Genomic DNA, 27540 nt, shown 5'->3' with positions numbered 1-27540 from the left:
CCCACATGGATGTTATTCTTGAGGCATGCACTATCCCTGACCCAGTGGAGACCTGTTTGAGAGAGAGAGAGAGAGAGAGAGAGAGAGAGAGAGAGAGAGAGACTTACACACCCAGAATTAATAGGTGAAACGGTAAAAATAGAATTCTATTTACATACATGTCCCAGAATTTGCACTATGAAACAGTCTCTCTCTCTCTCTCTCTCTCTCTCTCTCTCTCTCTCTCTCTCTCTCTCTCTCTCTCTCTCTCTCTCAGCACCAGGGTTTCCACTCCTCCATCGCCAACCCAGGCAAAACTTTTGGAGATACATTTTTCATTCCAATCAGATTTCCTGGATCACATTCATTAAGAATATTCCTGACAGAATATTATTCGAGGTAAAATCTTCAAGATCCCTCTGGCGGTGCGAGCTAAGAGGTCGAGAGAAAAAAGTGGAAGGAGAGGAGGTCGAGAAGGAGAGATTGAGAGCGAGAGAAAGATTAACAGGTTGAGAGTAAGAGCAACAGGTGGAGAGTAAGTGGCCTTAACATGCAAGAGAGATATGTTAAATGGTGTTTGAATTTGCATAATGTTTTTGTATGTGTAAATTTATCACAAGGTCTATTTTTATGAACTTCTATACTGGTTTGACTTTTACGGGTTATTACGGCAGTAAAGGATTTAGACCCTTATGATCCTGCGTCGTATAGTGTTGTCGTGTTCAAGATCGTACCGTCATGGCTAAGGTTCGTAAAGCCCTTTCGTGCTTAAAGGTCGTACCTTAACGTAATCCTTGAGGGTCGTACTCTACAGTCGTGCTCATGGGTCGTACGCTATCGTCGTGCACAAAGAAACGAGACAGAAAAATGCAAAATGTAAAACCTTTATTTGTTTTAAGAAATCGCCTTCAAGCGATAGAAATAATAGCGAAGATAAAAGATTGGCCCGAGGCTACCAGGGCAATCCTCCAGTCCTCTTCAGCGACCAGTGAATCATTCACATGAATAATTCAACCATCAGTTGATAGACGTAGAATCAAGATCAAACCTAGCCATAGCGGTAGAGTTATTTGTGACGATAAAGATTTGATTATATTCTCATCAGTCAATTTATAATGTGGTAGATGAGGTTGGATTTCTTCCCTTTCGTTTATGGCGTTTTTGATGTGTTTGTCAAGAGCTGTTATGGGACCTATGAAGTTTAAGCACTTGCTAAAGTAAGGGGATTCAAGCCAATCTTCCAACCCCCTTTGTGTCAAAAAAAAAAAAGACTATCGACTACACAACCTTACTTTTACTAAATACGAGTCTATAGTACTTATTACTCATAGTTCACTGTCTCTATTGTCCACCGCTAGATATAGGCAGATAAATGATCGATAGACAGCTAGGTAGGAGAGAGAGAGAGAGAGAGAGAGAGAGAGAGAGAGAGAGAGAGAGAGAGAGAGAGAGAGAGAGATTGGAAATCTAATTTCCCAAACGATTTCTCTCTACCTATGCCAGGCATCAGCTCTGAGAGAGAAGCATTTGGGTCAGCTGTGGGGCGACTACCCAGCCCACAATACGAACCGGGTGAGCCCATGCGTGATTCATAGTCAGCAAAGCAAAAGAAATAAAAAGAAATCCCTAAGGACTTTATCCTCTCCTAGAGGGAAGGATGAAACTAAGTTCCTCTGGTTTCCTCCTGGACACAGGTAAACAATATCCTGCCCTTAGCAGGATAAAGTTAGACAATTGTTCAAGAGAAAGTTTTCAAATAGGAATATTGGAAGTGCCTCAGGCTGCACCAGTCTCTCTCTCTCTCTCTCTCTCTCTCTCTCTCTCTCTCTCTCTCTCTCTCTCTCTCTGTGATAGGTAGTAGATGGTAGGCAGTCACAGATTAGAAGTTGAAATTAAGCAAGAGAATTAAGAAAGATGTGAAGAAGTACTTTCATGGCATAGAAGTGGCGGACGAATGAAATGAATGAGGACGTGGTTAATGCTGATAGCTTACATAAATTAATGTTGTAGGGTAATATAGAATGGTCAAGAGATGGGGCCCCACGAGTGTAGAACTCCTTTCCCGTATAGTACGTCCACACACACACACACACACACACACACACACACACTTACCAATGATCCTAAAATTGAGTTCCACAAATGTGATTCCTCCACCACATTTCTAATTAGCTTTTAGTTTGATTACTCTGCACCTCATTACATCCTTTGTTGCCAGTTAACCATTAACTGTTGCAATTATCCCAGTCGTGTCCTCCAGTCATTTAGCAGTTAAGACGAGCCCTCTTAGGGCCCTGTGCTTGTTAAGGACATAACTAGACCTAATTAGCATACTAGTTGGTTCCACTGGCCGGCCTTCCAAACATGGACTCAATACAAGGATTCCCGAGTTTCTGAATGTTTCATTTTGTTTCGATCTTTATATATATACTAGATAGTAGGCTTTTCAACGGCGATTACATATTGAATGCTCGATACATAATGTGTTCAGGAATCCAGTAAATGTGGATATATACCAAATTAGAATTTGGTGTGGTGAATATAGGGTTATAGAATTTTCATTTTCTCATTTTGATTATCGTAATTATTATCCCTAATATATCGTCTTGACTATCACTTTCATCATTAGGGTATCATTCCGCTCATCATTATCACTAGTCTCTTTCTATGTCTTTGTCCCTAATTATTTTTAGGTTTGTCTTTGTTTTTCTATTCCTCATTGTTACTTTGTCTCTGTCCCAACTTTTCTGTTACTCTGTATTTCTGTCTCTGGCACTCTTTGCGTCTGTTTCTATATTTCAAGATAAGATACAATGTTGATTACGAAATATGATAAAGATAATAAGAATATCTATTGCAAGAAAATGTGCTAAACACACTCGATAGCAATAACTTTAATAGAAATCTTTAAATTTTCTTTCAAATAGACGTTGTGATCCTTCTCATATGCAGGCAATATCTTCCACTCTATGATTACATACTGCAAAAAAAAAAATGAGAATCGTTTTCTTTTGTCAATGCTCCACAGTTTGCAATTTAGCTTTGTGTTTTATAATTTCTATTTGAAGGGCCTTTGTGTACTCAGTGCAGAGCCATAATTGGTTCAAACATGAGGAAAGCTGGAGCGCTCGCAGATGGGTGGGTGGATACACGTGCGGATTGAAAAGAAATTATGAAAAATGTGTGAACAACGTGTGTGTTTGAATATATGATGATGTATACTTACACTGTCCTCTCTCTCTCTCTCTCTCTCTCTCTCTCTCTCTCTCTCTATATATATATATATATATATATATATATATATATATATATATATATATATATGTGTGTGTGTGTGTGTCTGTAAGAATAGTTATAGTAAAGACCATAACTGTCAGAACACACACACACAACCATAGGAAGACAATATCAACTAAAAGGCTAACAGACAAAGGTACACCACTGATGGACCATGAATTTGTTACGTGGATCATAATCTCGTTTCTCCATTTTTCTCTCCCCCCCCAACAGTGTTACGCCAAACATGGGAAAATCCAATTTCATGGAGCTCCATGCCTTCTCTCTCTCATCTAAGGCCACTTTGATAGATTTTGAATTAATTGTGGAAAATGTATGGCTGAGATTATACGAAAACCATAGCAGTATATACACACACATCACTGAACATGGAGATCAAACAGCCACTTATCTAAAAAGAAATGGCTACGTTTGCTTTGATCAAAAGCAAGCATGATATTCTCTGGACGTACACTGCAATGGACATTATTTAATCGCATTTCCATTAAGGTTTCATGTTGGTGTTCTCCTTAGTCGTACAGAGTGAGCAGTGTATGTGCAATTCACACACGACAGAAAGAGACGTGTACATGAGTATAGATAGGTAGCTCTTATGGGAAATGTATATGACTGATTAGTGTGTGCACTGTTTCTTAGCCTTGCATACATGTGTAGTGTTTACAATCATGTGTATACGCAGACCCTCACACAGACCTTAGTCAGGGACCCATATGAACACCATATCCTCACCATTTAATGTAGAAACCAACATGGGGCCATCATGATATCACCATGTTATAGAAACAATCATGGGACTATATCACCACCTGATGTAGAAACCATCATAGGACCATCATAATATCACCATCTGTTGTAGAAACCATCATGGGACCATCATGACATTACCACCTATTGTAGAAACCATCATAGGACCATCATAGTCTCACCATCTGTTGTAGAAACCATCATAGTCTCACCATCTGTTGTAGAAACCATCATAGTCTCACCATCTGTCGTAGAAACCATCATAGTCTCACCATCTGTTGTAGAAACCATCATGGTCTCACCATCTGTTGTAGAAACCATCATGAAAACCTAATCATGTACTAGAATTATAATTACCAATACCATTTTCTTACCATATCTTAAAAGAAATAACCTCTGGGTACTCATAATATCATGAGACATTTATTAGAAATCCAAATACCATTTCCTCCCACTGGTTGATGCATTTACGCTGATTGGACAAGAAATCCCCCATAAGATGAATATGGAACGAGTACATTCTCCCTACGTTTCTAGTATTATGTTTCACTCACCATGGACTTCCCAGCTAGGGTAGGCACAGGGATACAAGGGTCTAGGAAGGGTAGGCACATTTGTTATTTAATGGAGTTAAGGTTTTTTTTTTCATTAGAAATTACTCTAGGTTATTATGGGTAACCTTGAGTGACTCTTAAGAAATGGTTCATGGAGTTGTATGACCGAGTTAATAGCATTGGTTAATGAATACCTATGGTGGAGTTAGATGGTAGTTAAAACCTACCTAATACAAACACTTAAACGTGGTTGAGAGGAGGTTGTTGGTTGATAGTTTAGAGTGGTTCAATGGAGAGAAATAGTGGTATATGGTTCTTAAATATGGGGTAAGCAAATACACTAGTAAAGATACGGTACAAACATACTTGGTTGAGACAGGGCATCTATTTGTACGTCACACACACACACACGCACACACACGTAATGGTACACGTCTGGCCGCTTTCCATAATTGTCCATAAGCTTTAAATCAACGATTTTTAGGCGAGAGCGTCGACCAGTAGGTCAGTTTATCAGTGTCCGTGGCACTTTCCATCTTCTCTCTCTCTCTCTCTCTCTCTCTCTCTCTCTCTCTCTCTCTCTCTCTCTCTCTCTCTCTCTCTCTCTCTCTACCCCTGATTGAGTTACTATCAGTCTTCCTATATTTTCTTTTCTTTTATATATAAAATCCCAAACGGCAACAACTACACCACACAAGTGCAATAATGGCAACCAAAAAAGCTCTAACAGTCAAGCATTACATTATTATAGTCAGTTATAAACAAGACATAGAAACAATCTATAGTTGTCAAAAATATCAAAATCCTCAACTCTATATTACTTCTGTAATGAAGTCTAACATGAATTCAACAAGAAGTCTAGGAAAAAATCCTTCTGGATGAACAAAACGACTTTAATGGATGTAGAACCTAGATAAGTGAAAGAAGTAAATGAGTGAAGGAAGTGAATGAAGGAAGTAAAGTCAGTCAGGGGGAAAATAGACCATTAGGGGCCGAGTCAATGGTGAAGTTCAGCAGACCCGAAAGAGCATGATTACTTCTCTCTCTCTCTCTCTCTCTCTCTCTCTCTCTCTCTCTCTCTCTCTCTCTCTCTCTCTCTCTCTCTCTCTCTCATAAGCCTCCCATCCTCTCATAAGACTCAGCCACTTGTTGCCTGCATGATAGATCGAGTTATAGATTCGTGATAATGCCCCGTATAGGTTTATAGACACTGTATATACTTCAATGGGCCAGGCCACACTACTGGTACATTAGAGGAAAGGTAGACTCTTTACCTAATTACGCCAAGTGTGAGCAGAAATTTGCATACATAGACGTACATACGGATATCCATATTCATCGTGTTCATACATTGTGTGTGTGTGTGTGTGTGTGTGTGATGTAAAGGGAACAGAGGCTTTCTTGAACTTTCTTTTCATAGTCATTATTTTGAAGAAATGTCAACTGTCCGCATAGTAATTACGATCAATATAATTACGATCACTGTCATTACTAATTACAATCAGTACGATCATTATCATTACTTAAATAATTATTTTACTTAGGAGACTGAGTCGAAAGGTGGCCTAGATCTAGATGCAGAATAAGCCTCTCTCTCTCTCTCTCTCTCTCTCTCTCTCTCTCTCTCTCTCTCTCTCTCTCCCCCCGACGTCCGAGACTGAAAGGCTACGTGATGCAGCGAGAGATGTTGCGAGGTCTGAGCAGGGCTCGTGTGTGTGTGAGGGGGGGGGAGAAGAGATAATGAATGCTTCTCATACCACCTGAGGGAGGTTATTTTTGTGTAGGTCGAGTCAATGTGGCGGGGTGGGGGGGGGGGGTCAGTCAGGAGCTAAGTAAAGCTGAGTCTTGCGGTTGAAATGGATTGAGAGTGATGGAAGGTGAGGTTCAGGTGTTGGGAGGAGACCCCTGTGGGTGGAGAGTAAGAAAGAACATCACTTGCTGAGCGGTGTTCAAGTTGATGATAGTGCACAAGAAAATGGATTGTGCAATTAGTGAATTCTTAGTATCATACCCATCAATCATAGTCATTCAGCATTACACAAAGAAAGAGAAATACAGGCCGAAGTAATTACCATAACAGCTTTACATTCCTCCTATCCAAAGCACTTTATGATCATCCGTCTACCCCAGTGAAGATGAAATGCTCAATTATGCTGCACAATTCTGTAACCTACACTCTCACAATTTCCCTCGATCATTGCCTAAATATATGATCACTGAAACGACCTGAAAATCACCCAAGTTCCCCACTTGCCCATCACCAACACAGTCTTGAATGCTTCTCCACCAGACATAGACTTATCTGAATCTTTATTCCCTAGACATGCACTAGTAACACTTTCTCTTTAGTGTTCAGCACACTGACCGTCTCTCAAACATTACAAACATAAATCTAACGTACTTGTACAATACTCACATGCCTAAAAAGCAACTTCCATATCGAGGATGACGAACACCTACCCATTACTGGCCTGTACCAAACCCAGAGAGACGAACACACTTTTTGACATACTCTACTCGACCACCAGTGGACTACGTGAGTCTCTTATATGGGGTTCTAAGGGAGGATATATATATATATATATATATATATATATATATATATATATATATATATATAATCACAGTACGTAAACTTTTCAAGTCGGCCGGAGAGTTTCCAACTTTTGAAGCGAGCGTCCTGGTCTCATCCTGCCATCCTCCCCAAGGCAGATATTTATTTAACTAAAGTACAAAATAGATCAATCCTTCGCTGAACAGATGTACAGGGGAACTGGTCAACAGTCGTTGTCTGGAACTACTGGCGACATCATCTTTCTTTACCATCTTTTCCGGTTTCCGAGGATGGGTAAGAAACCCAAGATGTTTCAAGGTTTTCATCTTCATGACGCCGCGAGCTTGAGGTCATTCAATAAGACTTTTCAATCCGTACTGAGGGTGTTTACACTCTCTACCTGAGTCAAGTTTACCCCCCGGGGTGTTGCCACAGTTCCTAGTTCCTCCTTGAGCTCCCACTCGAAGTCCCCCCCCAACATTTGCCTTCATCGAGAGCTCATCTGATCGCATCTTGCGGGTGGGAGGGGAAGGAAGGTGGGGGGAGGGCTAGGCTGGGCTGATGGGAAACTTAAATAGAAATGTATTCGATTCCTTCCTCACTGGTGTTGTATGGCTCATTCCAGACCTCCGCTGGAATGACTAGGATAGTTCATCCTAGACCATCATAGGAACCACGACAATACTATACATTCTCAATAGAAATCTTAAAATTACTTCTCTTTTTTCTCCTCCTCCTCCACTCAGACACGGCTGACCACACTGGCCAAGCCATAACTTGTAAACAGACCCCGAAACACGGAGGGGGACGGAACTTTGTGTGGGTGAAAAACGTTAAATAACCCCTTACGTCAGCTCCCTCTTCCCTGTATTAGACGTGGAATTGTTTTCCAATTCCCAGAAGACTTTTATATTTCGTATATAAATCCCGGACGTCATACACGGTCAGGCTGACTGGAGGGGTCACACAACAGTCTATCAGAGAATACAGTTACTCGTAGTGACCAGTCTATCAGAATACGGATACTCGGAGTAACTGGTAATTCTCCCTACAGTCTCTCCCTGAACTGTGTACTGATACAAGATACTGTAGTTGAACTACACTGAACTGAACAAGCACGAACCAACCATCCTGCACGTCTAATCTTGAGTGACACACTACCACACATACAACCAATCTGAAACTATCACCCCGTGACATGTAGGAGTTACACTTTCCCACTTGCATCGCTTCATCATTGTATTTCTTGACCTGTGGTCGGGAATATTGGGGTAGGAGGGAAAATATATATATATATATATATATATATATATATATATATATATATATATATATATATATATATATATATATAAACCATAGAAGTAAGGACAATAGTGAGGGGACCATTATTTGACCAAAGGGAAGGTTTGTGTTATCCTTTTATGGTATGGTTATTCTCTCTCTCTCTCTCTCTCTCTCTCTCTCTCTCTCTCTCTCTCTCTCTCCTCGTCTTCGGGATATTATCCCGCTTTTCTCTAAGGATGTCCTGGTAATCTGCATGAGAATTTATGACGCTTACCCATTTATGCAAACCCAATAAATGAGGATATTCCTCTGGGCCTCGAGGTCCCACACAAGAGAAATTTCCTGAGTCTGGAGGAGTCTGTATACATATATACAGCGATGCATACACATGTATATACCTTATGAGAGGAATTACTTCTTTCTAACTATAAATATCACTTGGAAGATTATATATATATATATATATATATATATATATATATATATATATATATATATATATATATATATATATATATACATATATATATATATATATATATATATATATATATATATATATATATATAGTGCCATATGTGTTCTTGTTTCATCTTCTTAATGACTTTTGCAAAGAGAGAGAGAGGGAGTTTCTCGAAATAATATTTAGATACCTTCTTAAGAATTCCTTTTTGCGGAAAAAAGAAACAATTTAATTACGAAGAGGCAATATCGGCGTCATTACGTCCCTGGGAAATGTCAGAGCCGAGGGAGCGGTGGTGGAGGAGGAGGAGGAGGTGTATGATGGAGGGAGGGGGAGAGAGGGAGAGAGAGAGAGAGAGAGGGAGAGAGAGAGAGAGGGAGAGAGAGAGAGAGGGAGAGAAGAGGGGGAGAGAGAGAGAGAGAGAGAAGAGAGGGGGAGGGGGAGAGGAAACAGAGTAGGCGCGTGAGGGGAGCAAGTTCAGTTGGTTCCTATCCGCGCGAGGGAGAGACACGGTCGCTGGCAGCTCTTGCAGATCGCGTCTTGAACCCCCCACCATCCACAGCACTCGCGGCCGTGCCTCCTGTTGCATGTGCAGGCCCTCCTCTCCCTCTGTGGTCTCCTGAGAGAGGCTCTTGCTCACCCGGACGTCCACGCACAAGACCGACATAAGAAACCAGTCGATTCCATGTAAATAACTGGAAGGAAAACCAGATACTATCGAAAAGCGCTTGTGAAATTGTTTTGTTGTATCGATTAGACCAACAGGAGGTAACGATACGGTCCGTGTGAGTGTGTGTGAGTGTGTGTGTGTGTGTGTGTGTGAGAGAGTGCGAGTGAGAGAGTGAGAGTACTGGTGTAGGCCCGTGACTGTAAGCCGTCTGGATCCTGCTTAGGACCAACAGGTGGTCCCAAAGTAAGAGGGAAAGGTGTGGTGCTTGCCGAGAACCTCCTGCCCCTGCTTCTACTGTCGCTTCTACTACACCTGCTGCCGCTGCTGCTGCTGCTGCCGCCGTCCCCCCTCTGCTGACACCACCACACCCACACCCACTAAAGAGACACGCAAGAAACCATTGACCAAGAAGATGGGTGAGTACACTACGGCTGTATGGGAGGGATATTACTACACATATACCACCATTATACATATTCATTCATTCGTACAGAGATACCGTGAGTGTACATACTCATTCATTACTGTAGATATACCACGAATATACATGTTTTTTCATATATATATTTTCACTATATGGGAAGGGGATTTTACACCCACAGGGCTCCCATCTCTTGCACATTTCGTACAATCATACACCGTCTTAGTTCGGTGACCGTTATGTTTTTGTGGATATATATATATATTATATATATATATATATATATATATATATATATGTGTGTGTGTGTGTGTTAGATGTACACAAGAAAACGGCTAGTGGTGAAGAGGAAGTTGCAGGGGACCGAAAAAGAGGGCAGATGAGAGCTGGGGTGAACGATTATCGGAAAACTTCAGGGAGATCGAGTGTTTCGGAAGGGGAAAGATTGAGAAAAACAAGAAAACAAATGAGGATATCGCTAAGGAAGGAAAATGGGGAAGCGATAATATGCAGGAATGAGAGGAAGAGGTGATGGAATGAGTATGTTGAAGGAAGTAGAGGGAAGAAGGAGAAAGGGAAGACTAAATTAGAAATGGAAGGATGGAATGAAAAAAATCGACATTTGATTGTTCAGCGAGGCCTGCACATGCAGGAGGATGAAAGGCGCACACTGGATGGTGTGAATTGGAGCGATTTGGTATATAAAGACGACCTACGTATCAGTGGATTGCCTCCTGGGATGTGAAGCCTTCGGGGTAAACCATGGAGAGGACAGCGGGGACTGGTTGGGGCTTCGGCTAATTGTACACGACAGATGTCTAGTAACGCATACGATTTGTTTCAAGTAGAAGTCTTCGACAAGTGGGAGAACCTCATCCTTGCTGAATAGTTTTAACATTTCAAAAACAAAATGTTGAGGCTAGACCCATCCATCCATAACTTTTAAGAATTTGACATCAGCATCTAGTATTTGGGAATGATATTTGCTCTATTTGTTTTCTTTCATCCAGTCTCGTATGTATGTATGTATGTGTGTTTGTGTTGGGGGTTTTGATCTTGTCTTATTCTGCTAGCCTACCTGCCTGAATAATTGTTTGTCTTTCTGTTTATGCTTGTTTGTTTACCATAGTGTATCAGTCTTTCTGTCGGTGCTCTCATTTTTATCAATCTGTTCTCATTCTCTTTCTATCAATATATATATATATATATATATATATATATATATATATATATATATATATATATATATATGTGTGTGTGTGTGTGTGTGTCAATCTATTTGTATCTCTGCCTTCTCGGCCCCAGTGACAAAATTTTCTGCCAGCTGTCATTTCTCTTGTCGATCGTTCTTGACAGGGGATTACCTGAGCAAATGATTATTTAATTACTTCACCAACAGTCAGATTATCCTTTGGTTAATTTGCCACAGATCTAACATTACAGTTGGTCCGGGAAATTTTTTGCTAATCTGTTTCCTCTTTCCCTGGATATCATCTTGGTTGTTCTATTGATTGTAAGATTAATTGGTCATTGTTTTGAGCTCCTGGTTAAATAGGTAATGGGCTATGACACTAAACTTCTCATAACTGGTTATTGAATAGCGCTTTCTGAACCTCTGTTGAATGATAAATTGGTTATTCTTCTGCGTTCTCGTTGAATATCTTATTGATTATCGTACTGAACCCTTGCTAAATAGAAGGGATAAGTTATTTCGATGAATTGTTATCCAATACGTTATGTCACAGTTAACAAGAGATATGATTAGCAGTCTACTTGACTGGCTGCCCTCGTGACTGAAGTCAGATTAGGCAAGTGATTGGCTCGGGTAAGGACTGAAAAGATTCGTCTAATCTTTCGGATTCTCGTTAGGGTGGCTGAGGACCCCTAGGATGTGCGGGACTCTAACCCAGTGGAGCTGAGGACATATCCTGAAGGATCGGTGATCTCCAACCCGGCTTTCATCGGTGTGTGAGGAACCTGAGTATATTTACTCAGGAGCGCTCATGTTAGCGGCCCCTGAAGCCGCGACTCGGGAGCGCTCATGTTAGCGGGCTCCGGGAGACGTGGCGCTCTGTTGACATCTTCAGTTTGGTGATGCGATCCACATGTATGACGCCGTGGCCTTTGACCTGACCTTCAAATGCTCAGATCATATATATATATATATATATATATATATATATATATATATATATATACATATATATCGGAGGAGGTGTCGTCAGCACCAGGTGAACGCAAAAGATGAAAAGAAAAGAGGAGAATGGGATGAAAGGAGAAGCGTAGGGGGAGGGAAGGGGTGGTGGAATTGAAGGTTTGGGGAGGGGAGGGGAGGGGAGGGGAGGGGAGGGGAGGGGAGGGGGGTGTAAGAAGATAAATAGGCTGGTCTCTTACCCCTTCCCTTCCCCCACCACCACTAAGGTCCAACATATAAAGATCCTCCATGACGCTTCCCTCCCTTAACACGCCCTTAGACACACACACACACACACACACACACAAGCACAGGACAGGCCATAGAAGCTATGTTGTATCCATGACTTGGGAATATGGGAAGGATTCGTGACCTGGGGATAATTCGTGACTTGTGAACCAATTGTGACCTGGGAGGCACTCTATGCTTAGCAACCACCTGTATCACCCGTGACCTGGGCATCGCCATTGAATCATTACTTTTGATCAGTAAACGATGCAAGGCGCTTCCCTCAGGTCACAGGGCAGCCAGTAGAGGCAGCACCTCCAGCCCTGGACCTGACAGAAGGTTCCAGGACCTTTCCCAGCCCTGAGTAGTCTCAGGGCTCAGGCGATATAGGAATCCTTTCAGAACGCTGAAGGACAAGATTGTCAACACCCGTAACAATGAGCGGTATGCAAATGTAGATAATCATGATATCTATGTACATTACACCTTAGTCTCTCTCTCTCTCTCTCTCTCTCTCTCTCTCTCTCTCTCTCTCTCTCTCTCTGGAGTAACTATGATTCCAGTGTAATTACGAGAACCTTGTGTCATCATTAGAGGGACCCGTTCTTACGGCCACTAGAGTGGTCACACAGAGGAACTTTGTGTGTCGTAGGTTCGACGACATTGGATCCTGCTCTAGGAAGGACAAGATTCACGAAGCTGTTGGTGGCGGCGTGATGTTTAGGAGGCCAGCGAATGGTACCCTGAGGAGCTCTGATACTCCTGGGTCAGGAAGTATGGAGACTCTGAACTCCCCTCACTAGAGGGGGAGAGACCGGGCTATACGTGCACCCCATCTCCCCTTACGTGGGAGGTTATGGGAACAGTGGGACCTCTTTCTAACGACCGGTCCCTCTCATACTCGCCCCATATTTTCACAGCTTCTGCCCAGAGGTGTGTGTGTGTGTGTGTGTGTGTGTGTAGTGTGTGGGTGTGTGTGTGTGTGTGTGTGTGTGTGTGTGTGGTGTAAACAGACAGAGTCTTATGTTACCAGGACGAAAATATTGGGAATCTTTACGACGTTGAGTTGCTCTTTAGGTAGGCATAAACCTAATCTCCGGCGAGGCCCTCAGCTCCACCACTGGTGAAAATCCTGCACAACGTATCACTGGGAAGTATATATATATATATATATATATATATATATATATATATATATATATATATATATATATAATATATATATATATTATTACCCTTTTCACACACGTTCTTCTCTGCCAGGTAGTCGTGTGTGTGTGTCTGTTGTTGAGAGAGATAGTGGTACTGGATGGCACATATATACCATAAACAGGATCTAGAATGCTTTATCCGATGCTTAATCTCCAGATTAAGGTATACAGTACCTGAACCCGAGATTTACAATCCTCTGATATAGTTCAGACAGTAGCCGCCCCAGGGAAGTATTACCCTTCTGACTAAGGAAAGTTCAAATGCTGCTCAGAACCATCTTGCACCCTCCATGTTTGGATTGCTGGTCTTGGTAACTTTCTCGTTAAAACTAAGCTTCCAGACAACAGTTAACACTATCTACCCCTACGCGCCTCGTAAACCTTAGATGCTAATTCTTATTTCCTTATTTTCATCCCTTTTTCTTTTATTTCCTATATTCCACCCATTTTCTTTGGTCTCCTTTTCCTCAGGACATGTCATGACCAACTACCTTAAGCCCATTTTCTGAAAGAAGCAGGTTTTCCACTTCCTCAAAAAAGTAGATGGTTTTTCTGTTCTCGTCTCATGTCCTGACCAGGGTGAGTGACTTGTGTACATCGCTGGAGGCTTCATCGTGGAGAGAGAAAGGGTTCAGCTGTTCATAACTCTAGGGCAAAAACACTCTAGGTTAGTCATCCCCTCGTCCGATTTTAAGCGGGTCATGTTCGAAGATGGGAGGCGGTTTGCCAACGCCATCACACCTTGAGTTAAGATCGGCGAATGTCAGAAAATAAATCCTGCGACATATAACGTAATCCTATTGTGACTGGTTCACAGGGATTTATCGCGTCGTGTGTAAGATTAATCCTACGACCGAGATGTAATCTCCAGTCAAACACAATCTATTGAGTCACTCTCAATGTGTTGATCATAGCAGACACCAGAGGCGATGTGTGTTTGCTTCCTGATGTTTGGGCTGGTGTGAGCAAGCAAGACTTAAGAAAATTCTAAAATGACACAAAAGAAAAGTTTAAAAAGTTTGAACATTTTCAAAAAAAAATTTTCTTGTTGAATAGTTCTTGTAGGTGCTTTACTTCCCTTCGTTTAAACTTGTTTCTTATTTAGCATTTTATTCATTCAGTTCGTTTCTTTTGACTTCAACAACATTGAACAACGTTTTCGGAATTTTTGGTCTTATTCTGTACAGTACCAAGAATTCTACCCATGTCTTCATTAGATGTCTCCATTATTATCTATCTAGCTTTGAAAAATTATCTTATAAAGCTTTAATTTGTTTCTTGACATAAGTCTTCAACCCATTTACCTCCTTCCTACTGACGTATACAACACTTGTAGATGTCTACTTCCCAAGTCTCAAGCTTTACATTTTAAGATCTTTCACATTTCTTATAATTTCCCTGTACTTCATACCTTGAGAATCTTGCCTGCTTTCTGGTAAAACCCCTGGGAACTTAGCCTGGCCTTCGGCAAGCGTTGAGGTAAGAAATAATCAGACAAATGGGAAAGGCTCTTCGCGATGGGGTGGTTGGAAGGGATGGGAGGTGGAGAGGGCCAGAGCCGGGGTGGTGGTGGTGGACGTGTGCAAGCTTAGACAGATTACGTTATGTGGGAAACGGAGACCTTCCATGGTACAGATGGTATATTGGTATATGCACCTACACACACACACACACACACACACACACACACACACACACACTGCCAGGTTTACGAGAACTGAGTTACAGGGAAATGTTTGAGTCTGTATAAGGGAACAAAGTCTCAACAAAGGAACTCTCTCAATCGGTCACAAGTGACCAGCGGAGTGCCACAAGGTCTTGCACTGGGGGCCATTGCCTTCCTTGATCTTGGAAAATGCATTACCTGAATGCATGGACTCCTGGCTACGTTGGCAGAGGATGCAAAGTTTGAGGGAAATGATAAGAATTGCACCAGATTACAAGGGGACCTAAACAGACTTCGTTTCTCTGATACATGGTTGATGGAGTTCAACCTGAGCGCATGTCATGTAATGAGGATGGGACGAACTGAATGAAAGCCTCAGTTATCATATGGCAGGAAACAGACTTCAGGATTCTGTGTTTAAGAGAAGGAATTGAGTCATCTTCCCGAGCCTGTCGCCAGATTTCCATTCGAATATCTTTCTCTTATACCGATACATATGCACAATAATGTACTCCGAAATATTTCTGGTATCTTGACTGAACCTTGCCATATGTATCGTCTTTCATGAAGTATTTCATGCTTCACCACATACTACTTTCTGAGTCATTTCCTTCACTAAAACTTGAGAGAGAGAGATGGAACAAGTAGTAGGAGAAAGGTGAAGAAAAAGTTGAGAAGGAAGAAGACAAGAATTAGGATTAAAGGTACGGGGAGAAAGTAGCAGTCGTAGAAGAGAATAGGGTGGAGGAAGGAGAGGAGGGAGAAAAGGAGCAGGAAGGAGAGAAAGGGGGAGGAAGAAGACAACAGGAGAGAAGGAAGGGATAATTATGATTACAATGTTAAACAGTAATAAAAATGTTAGTAGTGTGTGTGTGTGTGTGTGTGTGTGTGTGTGTGTGTGTGTAGTAAACGTTAATGCAAGGCCTTCTCTGTAGGGATAAGATAATGTGAAGATGGAGGAGTAGAATAGAGGACAATTAAGGATACTATGAAGATGAGGTTGTAGTGAAGAGCAGAGTAGTGTACTTAGATAGGGACTTTGAAAAGACTTTTTTAGTGGCAGAGTCTGTGAGTCATACGGAACTTTGAGAAACTACTGGTGCCAGAGACTTTACTGGTAGCAGGAACTTTACAGGCGGCAGAGTTCCCTTGAACTTGAGGTTCTGAAACTTTTCTTCCCACTCTCTCAGGCCTTCAACTAAAGTCTTGGAGCGACAAGCTCTCCCATCAGCCAGGATGGTGGAAACACATGGCAACTCCTGCCATTTAATGTCATGGACCCTCGGCTGAACGGTAGAGTTCTTCATGTCTTTCACAAACCCATCAGCTCTGGGGCAACCAAGGCCTCCTGATGGAGGACAAGTCGTTCATCTATGCCCACGATTAATCAAGTCGAGTTCGGTGTGTGTATGGCTAACGCATCACACTTATGGTGATGCTCAAGGGGTAGTTGGCGGCTGGAGTGGTTGATGTGTAGCTGCCGTAGGCGTAGCCGAAGGGCTAGCTAGGTACGGGAGTCCACAGGGTCCCAGAGAGCTCTAGGAATGAGGACGAGAGCCTGTGGGTCGGCCAGGGTAACGAAGAGAGAATTTGCAGGTACCAGTAGGAAATCCCGCCAGTGAGGGGGTTGGGTTCCAGTTGCTAGGAGACGAGAAGAGCTCTCACTCCCTCTCTCTCTCTCTCCCTCTCTTTCTCTCTCCCTCTTTCTAACTTTTTTGCCCCCTCTCTTTCTAACTACGCAGTAGCCCTGCCTCATGGGAGAATCTCGTCCAAGGTAGATACGAACTCTCTCTCTCTCTCTTTCTCTCTCTGGAACGAATAGCTTCTCGATCAGAGCGTTAGATGAAACTCTCTGTTCGCTCCAGTATGTCATTACCGAGGGCCTGCTGCACGTCAGAGAGAGAGAGAGAGAGAGAGAGAGAGAGAGAGAGAGAGAGAGAGAGAGGCTGAGCGATCGTTCCAGGGGGGAGAATAATGTGTGAAGTCCAGTTCGTTCTTGACAGTCCCTGGAATGACGCCAGTGAGAGGGAAGTTCGGCCATCAGTCCGCTGGAAGCAGAGATGGACAGATCAACAGGTATGGAAGGCAGACGCAGACCACAGAAAGTGGTTCTAGATCTACTCAGAAGTAGAGTTCATCTGTTGATAGTGAAGTAGACCATCTTGAAACAGACATACGTCAAGGGTGGAGAAGTAGTAGTAAATTTCGTGAGCAGACATGGTCGATCCTCCCTTCCATCTGTTTCATACACTCGACCGCTTTCTCCCGGGTAGTGTCCCAGGTTTTGGGTCACAGTGGGAGAGTATCCCAGGACATGCGACACGGTGGGATGATATCCCAGGCCTTGGATGACACAGATGCCGGTAGAAGGTTGGCCTTTTCGGTTAGTGACTCTGTTCGAAGAATGATTGTGTGTTTGTTGTCGATTTTATCAGACCTTTTGTTCGAAACGTCATAGATTTATCATCCAAGAATATGAAAGAAAATGATAGATTTGTCATCAATAATTAAGTCATCACTTTCTTAAATTGGGTCAATGGAGTCAAAACGCAAACTAAATCATTCTTAACGAACCCCATGTCTGCTGGAGGTGACTCTCCACCCGACCTGAAATATATGATAAACCAAATAACTCAGCTATTCCCTATATGTATCATCCTAGCTCCATTATTTTTAGGTTAATCGGTAATTATATTCATATTGTGTTAATAAACATATCTATAAGGCTCTCTCTCTCTCTCTCTCTCTCTCTCTCTCTCTCTCTCTCTCTCTCTCTCTCACTTTGGTATTTGTCAACTTGCTCAATTTACGAACGAGCTGAAGCTGTCAGAGTGTTCTCAGCTTGGCTTCAGTTGATTTTGATGAAATTTACTATGTCAGTGGATGTGGCAGCTGGTGATTGTGAAGGACAGATCTCTCTCTCTCTCTCTCTCTCTCTCTCTCTCTGTACATAAGTATTTTTGTAAAAATGAAAACCATACCGCGGATCTTGTAATGTTTGAATTATGTCTTTAAAGACTCTTAGAAACTTGAGGAGGTTATCAAAAGTTTCAATCATTTCTTAATATTTTCTCTTTGTATCGGATCTGAATCTCTCGTATGTTGATTGCTGGTTTTCTTATGTCAGGCTTGATCTACACACACACACAAAGGAAACGCTTCAGGTAGGAATGTAAGGGAGATTCTTGCTATGGATAGAAAAGTACTTGGATGGAAGGCAGCAAAGGACACATATCATTCTCAAAATGGGTTTAGGTCAGCGGTGGAGTACTGCAAGGTTAAGTCCTGGAACCTTTACTCCTCTTAATCTTTGTATATGACTCGTTTGTGGGATTGGACTCGTGCTGAATATGTCTGCAGACGAAGCAAAGGTTATAAAGAGTGTTGAAGACTGTATCTTCGTGTGAGGGGGAACAAGGCAAACGGCAAATCTGATCTGAAACCTTTGACCATATCCAACCGCAAATGATACCAATTAGTGACGTTGGCATACGGTGAAAAAAAGATTTGATACGATTGTTATAGTTTAAATCGCCATATGATAGCAAAGTTCAGTAACTGTAGCCCCAAGAGAGGAGAACTCCCTACCTGTACAGTGCAAATAGGTAATTACGATTTGGAAATGAAATACAAACAGCATACAAACGCAATACTACACGCAAATACATATTTGTTTAAGAGAAAATCGGACGCAGGTATGTGTGTAGTGATGGCATGTATATATATATATATATATATATATATATATATATATAATGTGTGTGTGTGTGCTATGGAAAGCTAATATAAGGTAAATAGCTCAGGGAAGCTAACGTGAGCAGCTGGAAGCCGAGCAGAAAAGCTAAAGCGCAATAATGTCTGGAGGCTGGACTTCTGGAATACCTGGACATATTTCCAGGCCGCTCCAGCTTTCTGGCTATTCCATGATGGAGGAAGAGGGGAGGAGAGGGAGAGGAAACCTGATATAGAAAGTGGCTAGTGTGTGTGAGAGAGAGAGAGAGAGAGAGAGAGAGAGAGAAGGAAATAAAGAAGAAATGGAAACGAAAAAAGAAGAAATGAAGGCAAGCGAATAGAGTAAAACAAGAGAGAGAGTGAGAGCAGAAAGACACAAAACAGCCAGCATAATTAGCATTTCAAGAACTGTGTTGAAAATGTACCTTGTCTGCTCTTGTTCCTCATCATTTCCTTGTTCAAGTCTACCACCAAGAAATACCAGCAGCAAAATATATACGCCACCAAACTTTCCGCCTCGAATGATGTTTGTATAAAATAAGAGAAAAACCACGAAGTATTTTTCCCTGGAATGATGTCAAGGTTGCCGTAAACATGATGACAGATGATGTCAGATGAGATGTCTGTGTGGGGGTGTCTGTGTACGCTTCCATGGTGTGTGTCTGCGTTGGGCGTGTCTGTGTCTGTGTAGCGGTACAGCCATTGTAAGTGTGTCTGTGTATGTGTGCATGACTGGGAAGTGTCTGTGCGTCTGTATGTCTGTCATTCTGCCTGTATTCATAGACGTGTGTGTGTGTGTGTGATTACATAGTATTAGGCAAGAATACTGCACTCCTATCTTTTTAATTTCCTCTATTTTCATACTTCATAAACTTGAAGTTTGGCGTATAGAACTTAGGTCTGGAACCCGAGGCTGGACCAGAACGTAGGTCTGGAACCTGAAGCCGGACCACAAACGCTAATTCTGAACGTGAATGTTGAGTTGATCATATGTTCTGGCTCGTGTGGGTCAAGGTCTTGATGACGAACATGAATGGTGAGCAGAAATCCATGATGTCATGGACAGCAGCTCCCCGGAGAGTTGCTGGGCTCCTTTCCCTCCTTGAGAGAGAGAGAGAGAGAGAGAGAGAGAGAGAGAGAGAGAGAGAGAGAGAGAGAGAGAGGTAATGAGAGACTTGCCAACTGGAGCATAATTCGATCATGTTAACTGCTACCAATATCAAATTCTTATGACGGAAACGTTTAGAAATTATTTTTCACTTTATGTTATTAAAGGATATTAAATCAAAGGAAAGTTTTCTTATGAATTGCTGGATTTTAGTGTTATTTTCTCCTAGTTTTATGTACATCATATATATATATATATATATATATATATATATATATATATATATATATATATATATATATATATTATTAGTCAGATGAACAGATGAAATTTTGTGTATTCAATCATTATAAAAACCTTTAATGAAGCAATATTTATGTCCTCATAAACCACATGAATATTATGTTCATGAATATGTTACGAATACCTATCAAAATACACGTCTTAATGGGTCCATCTTAATTACCTCTAATCAAGATAATAGAGGTAGTGGCGGCACAATAGGATGATGAGAAGGTGGAAATAATGTCATGAAAAGGAGTGAGATCCGAATAATGGAAGACATACATTACTAGAACGACATGAATAATGAATGTTTGTATATCTCTCCCAGTGTGAGCAATGAAGAATACAGTGTCCTTAAGACATAATAGGATGAGCAAGTGTCCTCCAGGATATAATAGGATGAATAGTACATAGACGTCAACTATTAGAACAATGATAATCTTTTGTAGATAAGGAAAAGAATAAAAAACGCAGATGGTGATTTCTGGAGCATTTGTTTCATACAATTTGAATAAAACAAAAGCCATCAACAATGGAATTTTCAAAAGATGAAAAAATACAAAAAGTGAAATGGGAACAAGAATATTTTTGAGAAATCTGACAAAAAGAATTATAGAGATATGAATGCCGATGACAATATTTGAAAATGAAGATAAACTGAAGGAGAAATGCATCAAAATAAAAAAGCTCTGAAAAAGATATTGCATTAGTTTGAGCGAAGAACACGAAGGAAATTATAAATTTACACCAGATATACAGTGTTAAGTCAATGTATACTATATATAGAAATCAGATTATCAATGTAAACCATTCGTATAAACTAAAGGGTCATTGTGAACCAGGGTTACAAATTGAATCATTAATGCAACCCAAAAATACAATGCGATATCCATATGACCCAAAAATTAAAGAGTTTATTATTGTACTTTACGATAGATCACAAAATATGAGACGTGACGAATTTTGAGAAGAAATAATCAGTGGTACGACATTAGAGGAGAGAGAATGAGAAAACTTTTCTTTGATAACTTATTAAGTGACATAAAGGGTTGTGATTTGGGCCGAGAGATTGGAAGGAGTTGGAGGGTGTCAGAAGGGGATGGGGAGAGTGTCAGAAGGAGATGGGGGGAGTTGGAGAGTGTCGGAAGGGGATGGGAGAGTTGGAAAGTGTCAGAAGGAGATGGGAAGGTTGGAAAGTGTCAGATGAAGAGTTAGAGCAAGAGGTGGAGGGTTGGGGTAAAGAGAGTCAAAAGGACCCCAACATTTGTAGAAGTTTGGACAACACTCACTCACTCGAGAGAGAGAGAGAGAGAGAGAGAGAGAGAGAGAGAGAGAGAGAGAGAGAGAGAGAGAGAGAGAGAGAGAGAGTTTAATAGTAAGAACTGGGTCATCTGTGATTGTCTACCATATTTCAGCTGGTGCATTCTGGCATGGGGCTACATGGCATGAAGAAGTTGGTTTTCAAAGTTTGTGTGTTAGAATGACATTGTAACACCTGGACGATAAGCCCATGTTCCTTTGCTCATCTTCTTCAGTGATCTTTTGTTGACTTTCCTCAAGGGTCAATAAGCCCTTAATAACGTTCAGGATAATGACTTAGAAAGACGAGCGGACACGACACACAGCCTTGTGGTACCCCAGGCAAAATAATAAATGCTGTCTTGGAGTCAGAGATGAATACGATATAGGGTTATCCTCTCCTTAATTCTCCTCCTTATGTTCCAGCAGCTGAATCTTGTAGTTTTACTGTCAGTATCATTGCCATGCTTCCAGACATTGGTTTTAACTGTCTCATCATGTCCATACTCTGTTCCCAGTCATTATCAAACTGATCCTATATGTGAGCGGCTCGCAGAAGCTATATTACTTATCAACAATTACGTGAAGACGTTTCGAAATGTAGCGAGATAGTTCGTGGTTCATGAGTTTCCAGCGAATGAAGGAATGAAAAACTGGATAACAATAACGCGTTTCCTCTCCTTTCTTGTTTATGCACATTGACGATTTGTGCTGAAGGTCGACCCATCTATAGAGTTCGTATCATCACCTTCATGGCTGATGATCCAAACCTCTGGATCCCTTCGTTAGCTTCGACTTGATAGATCTCTTGTGGATATTCCAACACAGCTGCTGGCTGTAGTGATGTTCATTTGCCTGATGTCTCCGTTCAGCTGCATCTAATCCTTAAAAAGCCGATTGGAATACAAGAAGATGAGACTATTGGAAGGCCATCAGACGATCTTAACTCTCTTGGGATACGGAGATAAACCTATCATTCAGGACTTCCCAGTTTTCTTTCTCTCTTTTTCTTGGACGGACGCCCAGCCAGCTGTTTTAGAGGTATCAGACCTGAGCCATCTGGTGTGTGTGTGTGTGTGTGTGAACAATTCCCACCGAATACGTTCATGGCTTGATGTCTGCTTTACACCTGAGGCGAGAAAGAAAAGGGGGGTTTCCTCTTTCTCCTGGCTGCTTCACTGGGCCTCTGGATTGTATCACTAACTCCCTACAGTGGTCATGACCTTCATCATGATTGTAGGTAGACTATGGACTCGTGTATTGCTGCAAACCCCAAATGGGATGAAATTATCATGGTCCTCTGCCTGACGCGGTTTGTGTATATCCTGGGACACCAAACTGGCAATGTTTGTCCTTCTTTCTTCCATCTATGCCCTGATTGACCATTTCGCAGCAACAGCAGCCTACCTACACAGAGGTATAGGTGTATAAAGGTGTTGTCATGGAAAGGATTAAGGGCTGCTACGGTTGGGTGCACCTTAGGAATTAGAGTGTTGGAAAACATCTGTTTCCTCAGCAAAAGTTGCCAGGACCGAAAATGAACCACAGCATGTTAACGGCACAGACCCACCAAAGGTTGATAATCAAAGAATTTTATTCATTAAGCTCTCAGCTTTGATGGTAATTATTAACCTAACAGTAAAAAAAAAAAAGGTTTGAGCGCATGAAAATTTCTCTCTCTCTCTCTCTCTCTCTCTCTCTCTCTCTCTCTCTCTCTCTCTCTCTCTCTCTCTCTCTCTCTCTCTCTTTTGTTTTGAATGGCTGCGCAGATCTTCACTTCCCTTCACAATTTCAACATCAGGTATGGTAACCAGAACATTCATCTGCGTAAGTAATAAACATTAACACTGACAATAATGGAAAATGAAAGATTAGTAGTGTGTTAATTACAATTTTGAAAGCTTCGTCACGATGAATTTAATATTTCAATATAAAAGAACAAATTTTAAATGACAATGAATATAAAAAATGTTGATTATACATTTTTTTGAGAAATCCAATTAATATAGTTAGATAAATGATAAACGTATCTTTACAGTTATGACCATCTTTGAGGTTATGAGATGAGGGAAGTTGTAATTATCAACTTCTTAAAAAGATCTAAAGGGTTGTGGCGAGAACAAAGGGTTCTGAGTGTGTTGGAGAGTGTCAGAAGAGATTCATGAGGGTCGGAAATCCTTCAAAGTTCTGGGGAACATTGAGCTTACTCGTGGTAAGGGAGAGAAAGAGATGGACAAAGAGGGAAAGAAAAAAATGAGAGAAAGCGAGAAGTGAGAATTAAGAAAAATGTAAAAATAAACATTGGAAAGAAAAATAGCGAAAAAAGAGAAAAAGAAACACACACACACACACACACACACACACACACACACACACACACACACACACGCGCGCGCGCATAGAACAATAACAACAAAAATATTCGTGCCCAGATCACAGTCACACACGGCTTCCATTCACACCCCAGGCAACCACACTGAAATAACCTTCCATATCGACTGCAGATGACAGGTCTCGTGTGAAAAGGATCATATTTCATTCGAAGGAACCTTTAACAGGATCGAAGATCATCGGTGTCCTGTGATACATACATATAATGGAGGTTGTGGGGCCAGACTCCTGTGCATAGAAAAGGCCATGTATTCAGGGGTCATATGTTGGAGATGGAGGTCTATTGAGGGAGAATGTGTGATGGTGGTGATAGAATACGTCGAAGGGATAAATGTTCGTGGATAAATATCCTGGAGGGTTCTGTTGTGGGATGGTGTGACGTTAGTGGTTATGAATGTGTGTTGTTGGGTTATGAATGTGTGTTGCTGGGTTGTCCACAGCCTCTGCAAGAGTTGTGTTATACGAATGTTGACCCATGGGTGATGTTAACACCTTCGGGACGTTGTGGGAGGATGTTCATTGATAGTATTGATCTTAAAGTGATGCATATCATACTTCTGAGCTCTAGTGAAAATAGTCTCAGCAAGAATAGCACTTATCAAGGTCTACTGGGAAAGAGAGAAGAGTTACGCAGAATATTCTGATCTTCGATGCCTATCATCAATATTCAGATCATGTTTCAATACCTATAGTTATCATAACCACCAAGCAGGGATTCGTTGAACAGCTAATATTGATACCGTAAATATCTATCCGAATATTGTGAATATCTGTCATTTTAAGACTTTTATTTCACTTACATGTGCTGTGACTCACTCAGACAACATTGACAAAAGTGTGTTTGGTGAATCAGCCAGGGTTGGCCCGTATGAGTGTGTCACGGAATATACGAATATTATAAATCTGTTATAAATCCTACAGTCGGTCCTACATTACATCCTACTGTCAGCTATGTTGTACATTACAATATTCCTGCTTCTTCGTACACACTTATTGCTTTATTGCTTCTCCAAATTAATTTTCAAGTTTTGATATCTCTCTCTCTCTCTCTCTCTCTCTCTCTCTCTCTCTCTCTCTCTCTCTCTCTCTCTCTCTCTCTCTCTCTCTCTCGTATGGAATCCCTCTTTCATTTGCTGTTTCTCAATATTCTTATCTTATCCCATAACGTTCAAACCTTCTCTCATTTCAGCTTTTCAACCTGAATACAATCCCTCCTCACAAAAAAAAGATAATCCATAATCTTGCATTCATATCTCCATTCAAATTTGCTTTCATTTGTATTTTGTTTGCATTTCAAAATTGCTTTCTATCATGCATTCAACGTTTATTCAGGTTCAATCACTTCCTTTTCAGCCGTTGTGGAGCAGACAAGCACTGTACCTCATTCAATCCTGCCTTTAAATCCTTTCTTCATCTTTCTCTATTTTTTTTCTTCTTTTCAGTGCTTCTTTCATCTCCGATTTTTAATTCCAGTTGAGATGAAACTCTGCAGATGAGTTGAACATCACGTTCTTTGACCTGAGCAAATGATATGAACCTTCACAAATGAGTTCAACCAGGCAGACTATTTCGCTCGAGCTTTAATTAAACCTTGCATACAAAATGAAGGATAATGTCACCTTGTATGCTAGACAGTTTATGGTTAGAACAAAAAAAGAAGAAAGCTTGAGTTCAATTGGATAAAGTAAATATACACGTTCTCCCATCTCCTGCCATCTTCTCTACTTTAAGAACGTAGAGACGCAATCTTCACTTGGTCTGTCTGCTTCTTGAAACTTGTTTGTGTAGTTTCTTGCTTGTAGCTACGGGGGATTTTTGACCTTTTTTATTTCTGAATGGCGAGGGTGTTATAATTTGCTTAAATAGGCTTCGTGGAAACTGGTTTTTTTTTCTTGTTTTGAAATCTGTCTGTTAATCCGTGTAGATGTTTGAGGATTTCTCTGTCTGTATCATCCTATGTGATCTTTCTGAACCGCCTGATTAACCGGTGCATTCTCTCTCTCTCTCTCTCTCTCTCTCTCTCTCTCTCTCTCTCTCTCTCTCTCTCTCTCTCTCTCTCTCTCCCGTGTACCTTTGACCTTTCCGTCATCCCGAGCGGTGTGGGCGGTGGCTGTTGGTCAGCTGTCTTAGGTTTGCATGAGGGGGAAGGAAGGAGAACCAGAGAGAGAGAGAGAGAGAGAGAGAGAGAGAGAGAGAGAGAAATACATCAACGGTATCATTGTACAAATCTTATTGAAATTTTTCTTTCGTGTACAGCAATTGCAATCCGATTGGCTATTCCTTTCTGTCATGGAACTAATGATATACAGGGATTCGAACCAACATCAACCATCAGTCATGAACGAGCCGACTATACTCGTGCTATGTGACTGAGTTGCTTTAGGATGAGATTTCCCTGTCATTATGGGTCAATAATTGGGACAGATGCACTCAATCTGCCACTCTATCTGCATGTATATCTATTTATTCACCCGTATGTCAGCATTCATTTATTCAGCTCTCTTTTTCCTCGCTTCTTGTTCATGATTCATCTATGATCTCATTCCTTCAGACATACTGAATAACATAAACAGATGTTGCAAGTAGCCAGACGTCTCTTGCATCCACAAAGGGATTAAATAGTCCAAAGACCCACAACCTCACAAGGCCTCACAGGCTTCGCTATCCACGGAGAAGAAGAAGAAAGACTCGCTTTCTCAAAGCTCACAAGCTGCAGACATCTCCTCTCGTTGCACTCTCTGTAGAGGCAAACCAGGATATATTGTCTTGTGTTGCTGTGGGTAGAAGAAAGTCTTTTTGTCTCGTAATTCCTTGTCTAAACTCAGCTGGGTTTCGTCTATGTCCTCTAATGAAATGTTGTTGCCCAGGCCTCTATGGTAAACAGAGTGCTAGAGCGATGTCAAAGAGATAAAAAGGTACACAGAGGGTATTTTTTTTTTCTTTGTCGTTTGTGAAGTTTTCAAAAACTTAGTGGGTTTTTCCCTGCTTTTCTTTCTTCCTTTTATTTTTTCTTCCTATTTGTCCTCATTCCTTCCACTCTCCCTGCTTGCTTCTTTCACCTCGTTATTCACTCTGTAATTCACTGACCCTATGAAGGAAAGTGGTATGACCTCCAGGGTAAACTTGTCCCTTAAACATTCAAAGTTGGTTTGGTTTTGTGACCCTTGAGCAGCACTGATATCTCCCTCTGGCTTCAGGCAAGGGCTTATTCTGGGTCACTTTGTACGACCCTTTCCTACGTGGACCACTTTAGGACAACGTCCTTCAGGATGTCCCTACCCTGAAAGGTACCACTTTTGAGCCATTCTGATAGAATTCCTTTCAACACTTTCCTTTAAGTTAGCTCAAAAATTGGTCTCGGTTGCTTGGAAAGCATAAGTTTTGAAGATCATCCATGCTTTGAAATTCAGTGTTTCATTGTCAAAGATGATAAGCACTCCATGATTTACAAGATATA

At 41.3% G+C, this 27540-nt stretch overlaps 1 protein-coding gene across 7 annotated transcripts in view; it reads left to right on the top strand.

The window, feature by feature from the left end:
- LOC139751225 (Kv channel-interacting protein 4-like) overlaps positions 1 to 27540 on the top strand; it is a 196255-nt gene that overhangs the window by 120342 nt on the left and 48373 nt on the right. The window contains exon 1 of one of the 7 annotated variants that reach the window (XM_071666429.1): positions 9365 to 9964. The exons of the other annotated variants lie outside the window; for them this stretch is intronic. Coding sequence (XP_071522530.1) covers positions 9961 to 9964 — 4 coding nt within the window. The 5' untranslated portion in view covers positions 9365 to 9960. Of the gene's footprint in view, positions 1 to 9364; positions 9965 to 27540 lie in introns of those variants that run through there. 7 annotated transcript variants of the gene reach the window in all.

The sequence above is a fragment of the Panulirus ornatus genome, chromosome 11, assembly GCF_036320965.1.
Source record: "Panulirus ornatus isolate Po-2019 chromosome 11, ASM3632096v1, whole genome shotgun sequence".
In the NCBI taxonomy this organism is placed as follows: Eukaryota; Metazoa; Arthropoda; class Malacostraca; order Decapoda; family Palinuridae; genus Panulirus; species Panulirus ornatus.
This window is presented reverse-complemented; position numbering and strand designations above follow the sequence as displayed.